The sequence below is a fragment of the Echeneis naucrates genome, chromosome 15 (genome assembly GCF_900963305.1).
Source record: "Echeneis naucrates chromosome 15, fEcheNa1.1, whole genome shotgun sequence".
Lineage (NCBI taxonomy): Eukaryota > Metazoa > Chordata > Actinopteri > Carangiformes > Echeneidae > Echeneis > Echeneis naucrates.
The window spans coordinates 13,810,649-13,825,000 of record NC_042525.1 but is presented as its reverse complement, the minus strand read 5'-3'; the positions used below and the strand labels follow the sequence as shown (position 1 = coordinate 13,825,000).

The following is a 14,352-nucleotide window of genomic DNA, read 5'->3' as shown; positions in this document are numbered from 1 at the left end:
GAAATCCACACAGGCAAGCACAACACCTTGAAATGATCAAGGACACAGAATAGAAGAAAGTGAAAAAGGAAATAGAAAATACAAAAATTCCAACTTTAATAATATATTATTGTTTGTGTGTATAGATGGAGGCCTTGGAGCAGATGGTAGACATGACAGCCAAACTGTTTGAGTGCGACAGAGATGAGATGTACAGTTACCTCCTCCGTCTTTGCAGTGAGCCTATTTCTTTCATACCTCTGTGTTTGTTAGTTCATGTATTTACTTTCTGTCAGTTTGTTTGTGGTTGTGTTTGACCTCCTATTCACTACAGTCAATCTCTTCATGCTATTGTGACCTTTCACCTCTGAGTATTTATAATGCTCTTGTGCCAAGCGGTGTGTGAGAATGAATGAATGAGCAAGCATCAGTGGAAGACTGAGTTGGTCAGTCGAGTGTTGGGAGTTTGGAAAGGACAAAAATAATGAAACTCGCAGATACATCGTGTGTGTGTGTGTGTGTGTGTGTGTGTGTGTGTGTGTGTGTGTGTGTGTGTGTGTGTGTGTGTGTGTGTGTCATTCAGAAGTAAGCAGAAGACATGGTGTGAGAGGGGAGCAGATAACAGTTGTTATTGGACTAACACTAACAGTGCACTAGTTAGTGTGTTTCTTAAATTACAGCATAGTTGAGGGTCAGTCAGTTGATAAGATTAGTGCTAAGATTGACCTCTCCCAGCATGCAGCACTACGACAGAAATTACCCTCTTGTGTAGGCCAAGTGTTGAACTACAAACAGTATGGCGTGACCATGGTTATGGCAAACAAGTGCATCATTGCTTTTATAACAAATTAAATCTGAACACATCTTTTCTCATTTCCACTTTTTTTCTCAGAGGAGACAAACAACTGGGAGAAGGCAGAGGCAGTGTGGACAAAAATGCAGGAGGAGAATGTGATTCCCAGGGAGAGGACCCTGCGCATGTTGGCAGACATCCTAAAGAACAATGGCCAGGAGGTGCCCTTTGAGGTGCCTGAGGTAAAACTCTGGCTTTATAGGATGTATATCCCAACTAGCCAGATTTGTTATACAGGAGAATAATTGCTTGGAGGATCACGAGGGCAATGGGAAGATAAACCTCAAAGCAAAAGCTTTCAGGTTCCATGGAGTTTTGGAGGACTTTCAAAGTGCCGGAGGTCAAACATAACACACAACTACACAGCATTGATGGGTAAACATGCAATACATTTGTCTGTAAATCCTGAATTAGATGAGTTGGAAGTGCTTTTGGTTATAGCCTGAGATGATTAGTTAATGGACAGATAATTTTGAAAATTTTGGAAAATCTATTAATAGTTTAAGAAATTTATAAACCAAAAATGGCAAAATATCATCCATTTCCAATTTCTGAAACATGAGGATTTGTCTTGCAGCTTTTATTGTAGAAAAAGCAATCAGGGCTCTGGGAACTTGAGGTAATTTCTCACAATTTTCTTTCTCTGCCTTGATATTAGGTCTGACCTTGATCGATGAAAATATAAGATACTCAAGCTCAGTTCTCAAAAGCCCAAATAGATGTAATGTAGTTACTTATTAAATGCTTGCCAATTTGCACATGAACACAAGACAAATAACAGAAAGGCACAAAGAGAGGCTTTGTGTAGATTGTGCATTGTTGAGTATTGAGTCTGTTCAAGTATAAAATGAAGCTGCATCACTTATTTAGAAAAAATATGATCTAATTTCTGCATATTTTTACACAATGGCTCCAAACCTCTGATCATAGGAACTAACCCCAAAAACCCTCCGAAAACTCTTATCTGCTGCTCTCTCCATACAGCCCCCCTCCCAGCACCACCCCGCTCCACTTTAAGCCTCTCTTCATTACACACAGAGGAAACAGGATTGAAGCTCTGATCTGAAGTGTGGTCAATCAGACCGGCTGGCTGATGAAAAGAATTACAGCTTGATCTGTCTGTAAATCTGTAATGCCAGACTAATTTAGCCAGCAGCTAAATGCCACCATATGGCTGCCGCTGGATGCTTAGTTACACATGTGAATGTGTTGAGCTGCTTTCTGACCAAAAGACAAAATTAAGTGACGAAAATCTGAATTAAATTTAAAAAAAAAAAAAAAAAAAAAAAAAAAAAAATATATATATATATATATATATATATATATATAGGTCAAAGATAGCCATGCTCTCAGTGTTATAATAATCTGTTTCTCCATTGTCACTTTGTTGTTCTGTTGCTCTGTTCATCCTCACTGCTTCAGTTTGTACATGTGAGTGTGCTCCAATGGCCCGAAGCATGATGAGACAGGAAGTGATTGCTGTTGCCTGGAGCAATGAACTTTGTGACCCCAGGGGCTCTGGAGTTGACACCCCTGCTCCGTCACACATACCCTCTAACACACATACACTTTTCTTTTGCCCCTGGGATGCCAGACCTAATTTGCCCCCAGCCAATACAGCTTAACCCCCTCCCCTCGCTGGTACACGGGTGACTGAGCATTAGGGGACCCTGCCATGCCTGCCCAGCATTATTGCACTGTCATACACACACCAGCTCCTTGCCAGCACACAGTTGAACGAGTGCACAGGTTGGATGTAGTTGTGTTGTGATGGAAACATCAGCTTGAGTTTTATCACAGTTTTTTTGTGCTTCATTACAGACCTGGTATGAAAATGCTGCCACCACACAGCAGGTGAAGTCATCAGCAACCGCCACCGCAGCCCAAAGTGTTACTGAGTACCAAACCCGGCTGTTGGCCCTGTGCAAGAAGGGCAAAGCCAAAGGTAAGCAGCAAGATGTCATGGTGTTGTAGTACCACATGACATTGAGCTGTGTGGCATCTGAGACATGAAATCTGAGAATGTGCATTGAGAAATATTATCACTAAGGGACAGAAGACCTGCCTGACAAAACTCATCAGATCCAGTAGATATAGGCAGCCTTAGTTGGAAATTTCAGCTTGAAACAACATTTTAAGCTTTTTATAGGAAACCATACAGATCATTTATGCACAGATAATAAATATGCTCAAAACAAACTTGTTCATGATGTTCTGGCCATTCACATTTGAAGGCAATTTATCCGAAACAGCCAAGTAACAATGACAATGCTTGTAGCCATAGTCCATAATAATTCAAAATGCATGGTAATGACACACAGCTTTGAGAAGTAGAAGACCTGTCAAAAATCAGTATCACAGGCCACAGGACTATTTGGCATGAATATTGATGCTGGATTGAGAGTTAGGTCTCAGAAAAAGTGTATGTTTGACCACTGTAGTTGTATTTGTGGAAGTAGATTATCCCATTAACCCAGTAAAATTAAAATTATCCCATTTTCAATGTGTGACTTTTTAAATAATTTTTTTTTTACTCTTTCTGTCGCTCTCCTTCTACAGAGGCCTATGAGCTGTTCAGAAGAGCTGATAGGAAGGGTGTGATGTTATTGCCAGCCTGTTATGACCACCTGATCCGCGTGCTGTTGGCTGAGGGAGCCATTGAAGACGCCATGGCAGTCAAGGACACGTAAGTGCATTAACAGAAATGCAAGAACGTGAATGTAAATAAAAAAAATAAAAAATAGGACTATTCGTTCACTCAAACTGTCCCACAGCGCAAGCCCTATTCACCTTTTCCCCCAGCACATTGAACACATTATTTTACAATATGCACACATCAGTCGTCATAGTCATTTTCATAATACAGACATGTTCTGGTAAAACCTTGAAAAGCAGAAAAGAATAAATCTGTTTCGATTCATTAACAATAATGATTACAGGCATAAACCGTTATTGTCAGTTTTTTGGCATTGTGGAGTGAAAACCCTATCAGCGCATTATTCCTATTCCTATTTATTCAGTTTTGGGGTTTTACTTTTTCATTATGCTCTATAGGGTTAGTAATACATCCAATAGACAAAGCAGACTGTGCCATTGGTGTTTGTGCTAGTGCTAACTTAACGTCTATCTATGTCATGTCGTACATACTGTCTTACAAGGATATTATCTTTCTATGGACAGATGTTATATGTTCATTCTTTTCTATTTCTTTCTTCGCCACAGGAATCCCTCTGAAAAAAAGATAATTAAGTTCTCTAACACTCTACTCTATCATCATTAGTTTAAATTGTTAATATATGAAATTGTTAAGAAATATTCACGTTTACTTCAAAATGTAGTTTGGTTTAGTACTCCGCTACTTTCCCTGTCACCTCATCCTGTGGCACTAGGTCACCTCAGGCTAAAACTATGTCTCCTCACTAGACATGAGGATTATAAACTGATTGTGTGTTAACACACTCAGCCCTGCTGGATATGAACAGTGGGTCTTACTAAGCCCCAGGACACACACACACTCACTCAGATGTACAGATTAATTTTCTGGGAAGCTGGTGACTTTGTGCAAAAACATCAATCTCCTTCCAATTAGTATCATGTATCATGTGGTGTTGTGTTACGGGACCATATCAGGCTTGAGCTTGGAGACAAATGGATGCACAGGCAGAGGTATTAGAGATATGGGTTCAACTCACTGCTGATCGTTTCTGCTCTCTTTTTCTGTTTAGGTAATCTCCTCCTTTTCATTTATCTCCTTTTGTGCTTCTTTATAAATCCCCTTTCTTTCTGCAGAGAAAACACAGAAAAACACGGTAAAAAAAAAGACATAATACAAAGAAGAGATGCAGTTACTAATTTGCAGAGAAAGAAAAAAGTGTCAAAACATCCATTACACTATCAGTCTCCTTTCTGTTATTGCGTCTCTCGACATTGTTCGCGCTCAGATGTTATGAGGAATAATCATATCAATTTTAAACCCATGTTTCAACAAGCACAAGGCAATACAAGTGATAACCCATCTCCAGTCTGTGTTTGAATTGCTTTATGGCATCCCTGCCTGGATAAAAGCCTAGTTTATCTGCACACTAAATGAGAAGTGAAATGAGCTGAGAGGAAAGTCGAGGAGAGATGGAAATAGGAAGAAGAGGAAGGAGATAAAAAGAGCTAAATAGGAAAAGAGTGAATGAAGGGAGGAGGGCTAGATTTAATCACATATGAGGTTAATGAAGACGCTATAGGCATTAATTCTGCATGTGTGTGTGTGCATTTGTTTTTTTGGGTAATCTGTACAGAATTGAGCAGTGGGGTGCTTATGGCGAGATTAAGGGATTGGGAGAGAATGATGATAATGGAGGGAGAGAGAGGAAGAGATGATGGATTCCTTGGTTCAATCACAATACCCCCAGAAGGAGACTGCAAGAGAGAGCGGCCCTCAGTATCAACGTGTGTGTGTGTGTGTGTGTGGGGGGGACAGACAGCCTGTGTAGATTTTCTCCCATTTGATAAGAATAATGTTGGCCCCACCCCCGTCTTACCACCACTACTTGGTGTCCGCAGCAATCCGCCAGCGACCCTGTTACCACTCCACCCATGACCCTGTCACAGCAGCTGCTGAATGCTGCTTGGCCTGATGTCACTGTGGTGATAAGGATTGCCGGTCTGATGCTCAATTGAACGAACAGATTAATCTGGTTGCAGGGCTATTTTTTATATATATATATATATATATAAATAAGGAGATGGGAGACAAGCTTGATTGAGGTTTTAGTGGCACAGAAATGAAAAGGAGGACAGCTGAAAGGGACAACAAATAGACAGGACGAAGGACTGTAAGAAGTGACAAGACGCAGGAGTAACTCACAGAGGCTACAGCTTCCTACACAATACCACATGTGCACACAAACACGTGAGGGAGCTCAGCAGGAAGGCACATCATCATATACGTTGGCATCAATCATCTGTTTGATGTCTGTATTGTTTTCAGGATCATAGCAGGTGATTTTACAAGAAACTCCAGTTTGCTGTCAGTCATTCTCATTGTCTTGCTTGTCTTCCTTTTTTTCAGCTGTGTGTGTATATTCTGTCTCTGTGGCGTTTAATGCTTTTTGATAACTGATGTTAATGTTGTGCCCTCTCAGTCTAAGAGACAAGCAGAGAACTCTTAGACTGAGAGGACGCGATATTAACTCAGTAATCTTGTAACTTTGTAATCGGAAAATGTCACTGTCAGAAATGTCATAAAACCAAGACCACGTTTTGTCTTTCAGTGCTGTATCACATGTGCCAAGCTTCCAGCTGAGTAATAATGCCGCCAATTTGCTCATTATCAGTCATAGCAAGAAAGGCCAGACCAAAGGTAAGAAACAGGCATACATAGTAAACACACATGTACACTCATGTCTCACACAAACTTAGTTCTCTCATGCCTCCACAGATGCCCTTGAGAAACTGCATTCAATGCTGCAGGCGGACCATGTACCATCGCGCCTAGCTATCACCAGAATCGTTCAGGCCTTGGGAAGCAAGGGAGATGTGGCAGGTATCCAGGAAGTGGAAACTCTGATGAAAGGCCTTGGGACAACCCTCAATCTGTCCAGCATGGTTTTTATCAACAACATGGCCCTGGCGCACATTAGGAAGTAAGACTGCTACACATATAAGTTACATTTTACAAACTGAATTTTGACAAGAGGGACAAAAAGTTTAACATGGGAAATATAATCACCTACACATACGATTAGATTCTGGTCATATATGAGTCACTTTGAGATATTTAAAGTAATAACACAATTTTCACTACAGCTATAGGTTGATTCTGCACTCCACTGGTAATAATTTTCAGCACACAGAAAAACAGGCTAATGTAATACCAGCAGTGTGTGAAAAGACATGTTGTAACACTTTTAATGTAGATGGTAAAAGAGGGTGAGGGGTGCGTCAAGTACAAATTGGAAACACTGGCATAATAGGATTATTCATGGATTCCTTTTAATGTCACAAAGTTACAATGTTCCACTGTAGTTCTGTCACTTATTAAAAAAGTGAGAACAAAATCTAAGACATATTCTGCATCAAACTTTCATTGCCTACTTGCAACATTAACATTGTCGCCCAGCTCGAACAGCAGCATCCCCACTGCCTCCTCGGAGGGACAGCAGGAAGTGAAGAATAGCGGGACAGTCTCACGCCTGATTGGCCATCGAAGCGCAGGCCTGTCGGCTTGAACTCTGACCTGTAGGAGCTTCGCTCTGAGCAGCTCTGACACATGCATCCCCACTGTATCTGAGTCAAGCTGACTGGTTAAGAGCTGTGGCGGAAAAGCAGGCAGGCCCGGAAAGCAGAGCGCCACATTTAGAGGGGCCCCCAGCTGAATTATTCAGACGGTCCCAGTCGCAACAATCAGCGTAGATATGCCCCCCTCCACCCTAGTACACTTACACATATACATACACAGAAACACGCATCCACCCTGTGTGTTAAATATTCATTACAACTGGTGATGGTGGGGAGGGAGCAGGGAGCACAAAGTGTTAGCAGCAAGGTGAGGTTGCCAGAATGAGTTGTTTTAGATTGTAATGCTTTGGTATGCAGGCTTTGTTTCCTTGTGGCAACCTCAGCAGAAAAGCATTTCACTCTTTGTGTGTGTGTGTGTGTGTGTGTGTGTGTGTGTGTGTGTGTGTGTGTGTGTGTGTGTGTGTGTGTGTGTGTGTGTGTGTGTGTGTGTGTGTGTGTGTGTGTGTGTGTGTGTGTGTGTGTGTGTGTGTGTGTGAGAGAAGCAATGAATGAACATCAGCGGAAGACTGAGTTGGTCAGTCGGGAGGTGGGAATTTGGAAAGGACAAATATAATGAAACTAATGTCATTTAAATTCCTTCGTTTTCTCTACCACGTCTCACCTTCTCAGGGGTGACGTGGAGTCAGCGGTGGAACTGCTAGAGCCAGTCTTCACCAGTCCAGACAGTACAAACTCCAGCATATCATTTGTCTTCAGAAAGATTTTGGAAGAAAAGAATGATCAAGCCTTAGACAAATGTAAGATCCACACACTCACTAAATACATTTATTAAGGAATAAATACAAAATAAGATAAAGCAGGCAAAAGGACTTCAAGGCATTGACCAAATGAGCATGTTGTGTTGCAGTGAGTGCTATGGCAGAACGGCTAGCCAACCACTTTGCCTGCTACAGGCCAGTTTCAGACCTCTTCATCCAGCTGCTGGATATGGACAAATTTGAGGACGCCAAGTTCATGCTGGCTGTAAGTACAAGTGTGGTCGTTAAAATGCCTTAAGCCTGAGAGCCAAGACATGTATGTGTGCAGTATCAGACTGGTGTATACTGATATGCATTGGTTCAAATTCTTTGTTATATTCTTCTTTTGTTTCTTTTTCATTCCCATATGCTTTGGGACAGTTAAACCACAGGATATGGGGATTTTATGTGTGCTTGTTGTCTTATCAGGCTGAGATGAGATAATGGGAAATTGACCAGTGTTCATGCAAACAGATAAAGATATAGTACTTGATGCTCATCTCTCACTTAACCATCACGGGATGTGATGAAAGGCATATTTTCTTCTGGTCACTTATGCAGTTTTAATTCTCCATTTTGCCACTGTTTTCAATATCTTTTTGGGGGGGGGGGGGGGGTAACACAAACTGGGATGTGTCTGGATGTTTCCAGTCAAAAAAAGGTTAAAAAAAACAAAACAAAACAAAACAAAAAACGTCCATCAGATATAGCAAAAAATGAATGGAATTCTCAGTTGCGGTCGGCCAAGTGCAGGTACTACTTATACACTGTGATTCCGTACACCACACTTAAACATCATTTGCATTTTTTATAAAAAAAAACTTTTTTGCAACCACTTAGAATAAATTTTAGATCATCTGGAGCATTTTGTCTCTATTTGGGTTTCTTGCATTTGGCTACATTTTGAATTATTATGAAGTATTTAAATTTTACACACACACACACACACACACACACACAAAAATCAACAAGGGGCCTGGGGATAAATTAAGTCCATCAGAGTTTCCCAGTGCATCCACCCAGTTGTCAGAAACCTAGCGATGGTGGCGACATTCCTTCGCCGTACTGTCTGTGATTTATTAATCCCAGATAAGACCATTGAGACTGTTGGTCTAAAGTTGGCCCCCTGCTATTTCATTTATTTAACACAGTTCGTACATTACAGCTCAATGACTTTGCATTGAGTTTGGGGACATGAATGTGGAGCAGCTGGACGGGTGAAAGACAGGTAGGATGGAGAGGACAAGGCATTGAAAGAGATCAAGATATTCTCAAAGAAAACACTGAATGTTATCCTTCCTCTACTCTTGGTGTTACAACAGTTACAACAATGCAAAACAGCACTGCAAAACAAAAAGAGGTTTATTTCCATTCTTCTTCCTCATTCAGACGCTCATAAAGATTTGGGCAGAAGAATTGCCTATCTCAACCAACCCATCCAACCATAAATGTGATTGGTCTTTGGTCTTTTAATCTTCAGTTTAACAAGGTAGTCATTTATAGTAGTTTTTCTTCATGGTGGTGATGTCGTCTCCCCTGAACTGAAACAACAGAAGGGAAAACTGCAAATCAAGTCAGGCAGAGGCGAAATGTGTCTGCTCCTCATCTCCTCCAGACATCCTGAGTGATTATCCTCTCAATCTTTAAAAAGGGATGGCTGACTTCCGTGCATGTTAATAAACAGATTACTTACGTCTCCTTTTTTCATCATTATTTAAACACTAAATATGGATAATGTCATTTTAACGCTATAATATGCTTCTTGCTTTGATATGCTTTTGATAAGCTCAGTTTTAAACCCTTGCTGTCAGAACGAACATTTTAAAAATGTCCGGTTTTAGAGGGATAAGTGTTAAAATTCAATATAGCAATGGCAAAACTGTTTTTATATATATATCTATTTGTGAAGTGCCTCGATATAACTTTATGATTTGGCACTATACAAATAAATCTGATTTCATTTATATACTTGATGACATTGAATTCTCCTCTTCATTTATCTGATAATCATAGTTCCAAAATAATAATAATAATAATAAAAAAAATCCATCCATAAAACTCAAATTGTTGTTGTTGCAGTGGGGGGTGGATTTTAAGGGTGAAGCTTTTGGTTGGACAAAAGAAAAACTCACTTTGAGCTCCAGTGACAGACATTTATTTGTTTGTTTGTTTGGTTTTTTCTTTTTTAAACTATGTAGGGATTGAACTAGGACATACTTAAGGACAAATGTCCATGGTGTTAGAGACTAAACTTCTGGGGACATGTCCCAGCAGCAAAGGTTGTTCTCAAACTTGTTATTCCATTTGTCTTTGTCAGTTTTAATGTTGTGAGTTTGGACTCTACTTAGTTAGCCCAGGCTTCACTGCTCTTCTGCTTTTTTTTTTTCTATCATTGCGGCCCTTTTCCGTCCTCCTCACTCCCCTACTAGGTTGCTCTTCTCGAGTCACTAGAGAGGAGAAGGAATTGCTCCATTCCATCATACGTGAAACCAAACCAAAAACTCTGAAAAGCTTTTAAGTATGCGAGCAGACAATAATGGTGACAAGGCTATCAGGAGAGATGGAGGTGGGTGGGGAGCATACAGAGAAAGAGTGGGATAACGTTAGTCATTAAGAAGTGAAATGGTGGCAGAGGGAATCAGCAAGGCAAGACTCATCTCCAACTGCTTATGTGTGTGTGTGAAAGTTGGGAGGGGTAATTCCCTGGATATCCAGAGCTTTTAGTCGGTGAGTGTGAGGAGCAGGGGAGACGGTAGGCCTGGACAGTTGTGTCGTTGCCTTTGGGAGTGGTCGGTGTAGTGAGGGAGAAAAGAAAAGAGGAGAGAGTGAGTGAGAGCACGGAGCAAAGTTGGGTGAAGTGGCATAGTGTTGGTCTAATTGCCTGATTGTGCTAAAGCCATTCTGCCGCTCAGTGACTCTGAAAGCAGGTTGTGTGTATGTCTGTCTTCCTATCTGTGTGTGTGTGTGTGTCTGTCTGCCCGCCCATGTGTGTCTGTCGTTCAGTTAAAAGCCTTACAGGCCACTCGCTTTTAATTCTGTACGAAGTGGAGAAGGAGTGAAACATGTTAGTTTACGACTGGCTAGTAATCGGACCTCATTGCTGCTCATCCAAGAGATAACACAGTCATCCAAGTACAAGAAACATTAATGCATCTCCTGTAGACACGCTTAAAAAAAGCAGTGTTGTATGTATGTTTGCATGATCTCATGATAAGCGGTATGACAATGTAGTTGGTCATTTATCCAACTGCTTTGTTTCTGAGTAAATACATGTTTCTCAATCCCTCTCATGTTTATTACATTTGTGAAGAGCCTACGCTCTGGATTCTCACTTTTTTTCTTCAGAAATGCAGTTAATGTAGAGTAAGAATTGGTTGCAATATTAAAAAATAGCTCACTCGTTCAAAGATGAATACAAATAGACCCAGGCCTCACATCACTTTCCACCATTAAACGGTAATAAATGCCGGTTTCAGCTTATCAAGTTATATTGTCAGTGCGGAGCAGCAATAGTACAAATTGTTTGCTCCGATTACTTGATTGGCAGAAAATTTAACAACTACCAATTCATTTTGGTTATTTTTGAACCAGGTTCCAACCAGATTCTCTTGTGTGGTTGAGCAACTTCTCTGTCACGTCTGATAGGAAACTTTCAGCTTTGGTCACACTAAACAAGACATGTAACAAACTTTCTGTTTGTTACATGTCTTTTTGTTGATAAAATGGTTATCTGGAAAATAACCAGAAGATTAATAGGTAATGAAAATCATCTGTAATTGCAGTGCTGTATCAGTGTGTATCTCCATCCTTGAGTAACAAGAAATAGTTTGAGGTGAAGCGCAAGCACAAATCCATTGCTGGCTAATCTGCTATTGATCAGGACATGGTCAATTCAGAGGTTTATTTCCATTCTTCTTCCTCAGGAAGGATAATAATCCAAAGTAGAATTACTCTCTCCCTCCCTCGTCTATTGACTATCATCTCTTTTACCTCTTTATCTTCCACTAATTGATTTCCACCTTGAACCTGCAAAGGTGAAAGTTGTGAAACAACCAACTTGGGCTCCTGTTAATATCTCCATTGCGCATTACATATGGCCTTCAGTCTGACTAAGTGATGATAATTATGCTTTATGGTGTGACCAGTGTACATTTAAATTCAAAGAGAGAAGAGCTGGTATTAAATCCATGATTAACAGTTAACCTGAGTGTAGGTGTGGGGTGACTGTATGGATGTGTGGGTGTGATGAATCTGTGTTTATACCCTGTACATATCTGAAGAGTGCAGCTTGGAGAGTCCTCTTGGCAAGGACAAGGAAAAAAAATCATGCCTTGCCCTCCCACCTGCCCTCATGTGTAATCACTTGTGTTTTGTTGTACTGTAGCGCTGTAATGCTGTGGCTGAGCAGAAGGACGCACTGATATCCTTCGTGGCTCAAAAATCTCAAAGACCTGGACAGGTAAAATCACACACAAGGCTTCTTCTCTTCTTTTAAATAGCTTTTTTAATTATTCATCTCAAGCAATAATAGCAATGCTTGGGCCAAATTCATTGGTCCATATAATGTTGAAGTTCTAGCGATATGACCAAGTTTGTAGGTTTCAACAAATATTTTTGTGCGTTTGTTGTAATAAACTATATAAATTACGGCCAAAGCACAAAACAACAGCCAGCTATGAATGATCTTTGTCTCTTCAACCTTTTTCCCTTTTTCTGTAAGCAGATAACACAAGAGACTGTAAATGTAAATTAAATGTGATTTTATTTCAATTTAAATATGTATGTGGGAGCCACATCATCATCATTTATGTTTTAAATCATTTTCTTTCTGAAATTCACAGACAGACAGATAGATGTTCATTTATGTTAATGAATGTTTGTGCACACAGGTGGGAAAAGTAAAGGCCCTGCTGGGCCTGATTCCTGACTTTGCTGAGAAGGAGGTGTTAAACACGTACCTGATGAAATGTCACGGTAAGACACGCGCATGCACAAACAAGGCCCATTAGCACATGCATAAGGTGTGTGTGTGCGCGCGTGCGCACACACTCGGGTTGGAAAAACACATTTTTTTTATTATTTTTTTTTTTTCTTCCGTCACTTCCTGCCCTTGCCACCTTTTTAATTACAAACTTTTACTCTCACTGTGTTTTTTTTTTTTTTTTTCCCCCCACTTACATCTTCTCCTCTCCACCCAGGACCTCCCCCCACCCCCCACTTCACCTTCTCACCCATGTGTCTCCCCCCTTTTGTACCTTGTCACACCAGAGATGAGCGGACATGACTATTTAATTAGCATTAGCTTGCTGGTCGGTCAAGGCAGCCATAGGGGAAACAATTAGTGATGCTCTGCTTGCCTCTGTTCTCTGCTCCATCTGTGCCTTGTGTTTTCTCTTTGAGACATTTTTTTTCTTCTTCTTCTTCGTCCTTGTCTCTTTAAAGTTCACTTTTTTGTGACAGAAGTGATTTCACTTCCCACTTTTCTCCTTGATATACTTACTCACACTGATGTATCCAGTACAGATGATTACTGTCACCCCAATATAAGTTGATCTCAGTTCACGTCACATTCCTGAAGAGACGATGATATACTGCTTTATGAGTTTTTCTTTATAACATGATTATTGTAATGATGCTTATAAAAAACTATTTCAATGTCCTGGTGTGTTTCTAGAAGTGTAATATATTTTCAAGAGTGAAATGTTAAAATTGTTGCTCCACCTCTGGAGGAACACAAGGTCCCCATTTTCTGTACCTGCTTCTTGGGAAACACAAGGGAGCCGTTTTAGAAAGTATCTCTTATCTAAGCAAAAGCACAAATCTTGCAGGTCTTGGCATTACTGATAGACCAAAGGAGACTATTACATGAGTATACCATCAACAAGGAATGCAATATCCTTTATTTATCTTTTATTTGTACATATTTTTTTCAAAATCTCTACATTTGATATGTTGTGTTTTGGGTTTTTGGGGTATGGTGTTTTTTTTTGTTTTTTTTTAATTGATTGCTGAATTTTTCTCTCTCTTATATCTGCCAGTTTTGGATAAGGACTTAGCGTCAGCCAAAGCTCTACATGAGCAGTTGCAGAAGGAGGGGATGGTCCTAGATGAGCTGTCACTCAAGCGGCTGGCTGGTCTTTACCGCGATGCAGGAGAGACTGTGCCGTTCAACGAGCCCCCTGTGAGTCTGAAACACCCTCACTGACATAGACAATCAACACAATTAGCTCAAGTGTATCTGAATGTATTCGGAAGTGAGAAATGTTCCAACAAACCCAGACCCACACAGCCATCACTCCTGTAGTCAGTAACAGAAAGTACTTTCTTTCTGTAGTTTATAAGCAAATGGTGACTTAAGTTTTCAATGTTACACCACAGACAGGCAGACAAAAAGTTGGCTTTGATTTATTTGTATTGCATACTGTGTTTAACACCAAAAAGAACATTTCATTCTGTTTCACTGTGTTTTGGTAAATCTGAAAATCTCTGTGT

General features: G+C 40.4%; 1 protein-coding gene across 1 annotated transcript in view; it reads left to right on the top strand.

Annotated features, from left to right (window-relative positions):
* Positions 1-14,352, top strand: part of lrpprc (leucine-rich pentatricopeptide repeat containing) — a 51,017-nt gene that overhangs the window by 34,319 nt on the left and 2,346 nt on the right. The window contains exons 27-37 of the mRNA XM_029521307.1: positions 126-216; positions 872-1,014; positions 2,654-2,777; positions 3,392-3,518; positions 6,097-6,185; positions 6,264-6,468; positions 7,733-7,860; positions 7,971-8,086; positions 12,245-12,319; positions 12,750-12,834; positions 13,899-14,041. Of these exons, the coding sequence (XP_029377167.1) occupies positions 126-216; positions 872-1,014; positions 2,654-2,777; positions 3,392-3,518; positions 6,097-6,185; positions 6,264-6,468; positions 7,733-7,860; positions 7,971-8,086; positions 12,245-12,319; positions 12,750-12,834; positions 13,899-14,041 (1,326 nt within the window). The remainder of the gene's footprint in view (positions 1-125; positions 217-871; positions 1,015-2,653; positions 2,778-3,391; positions 3,519-6,096; positions 6,186-6,263; positions 6,469-7,732; positions 7,861-7,970; positions 8,087-12,244; positions 12,320-12,749; positions 12,835-13,898; positions 14,042-14,352) is intronic.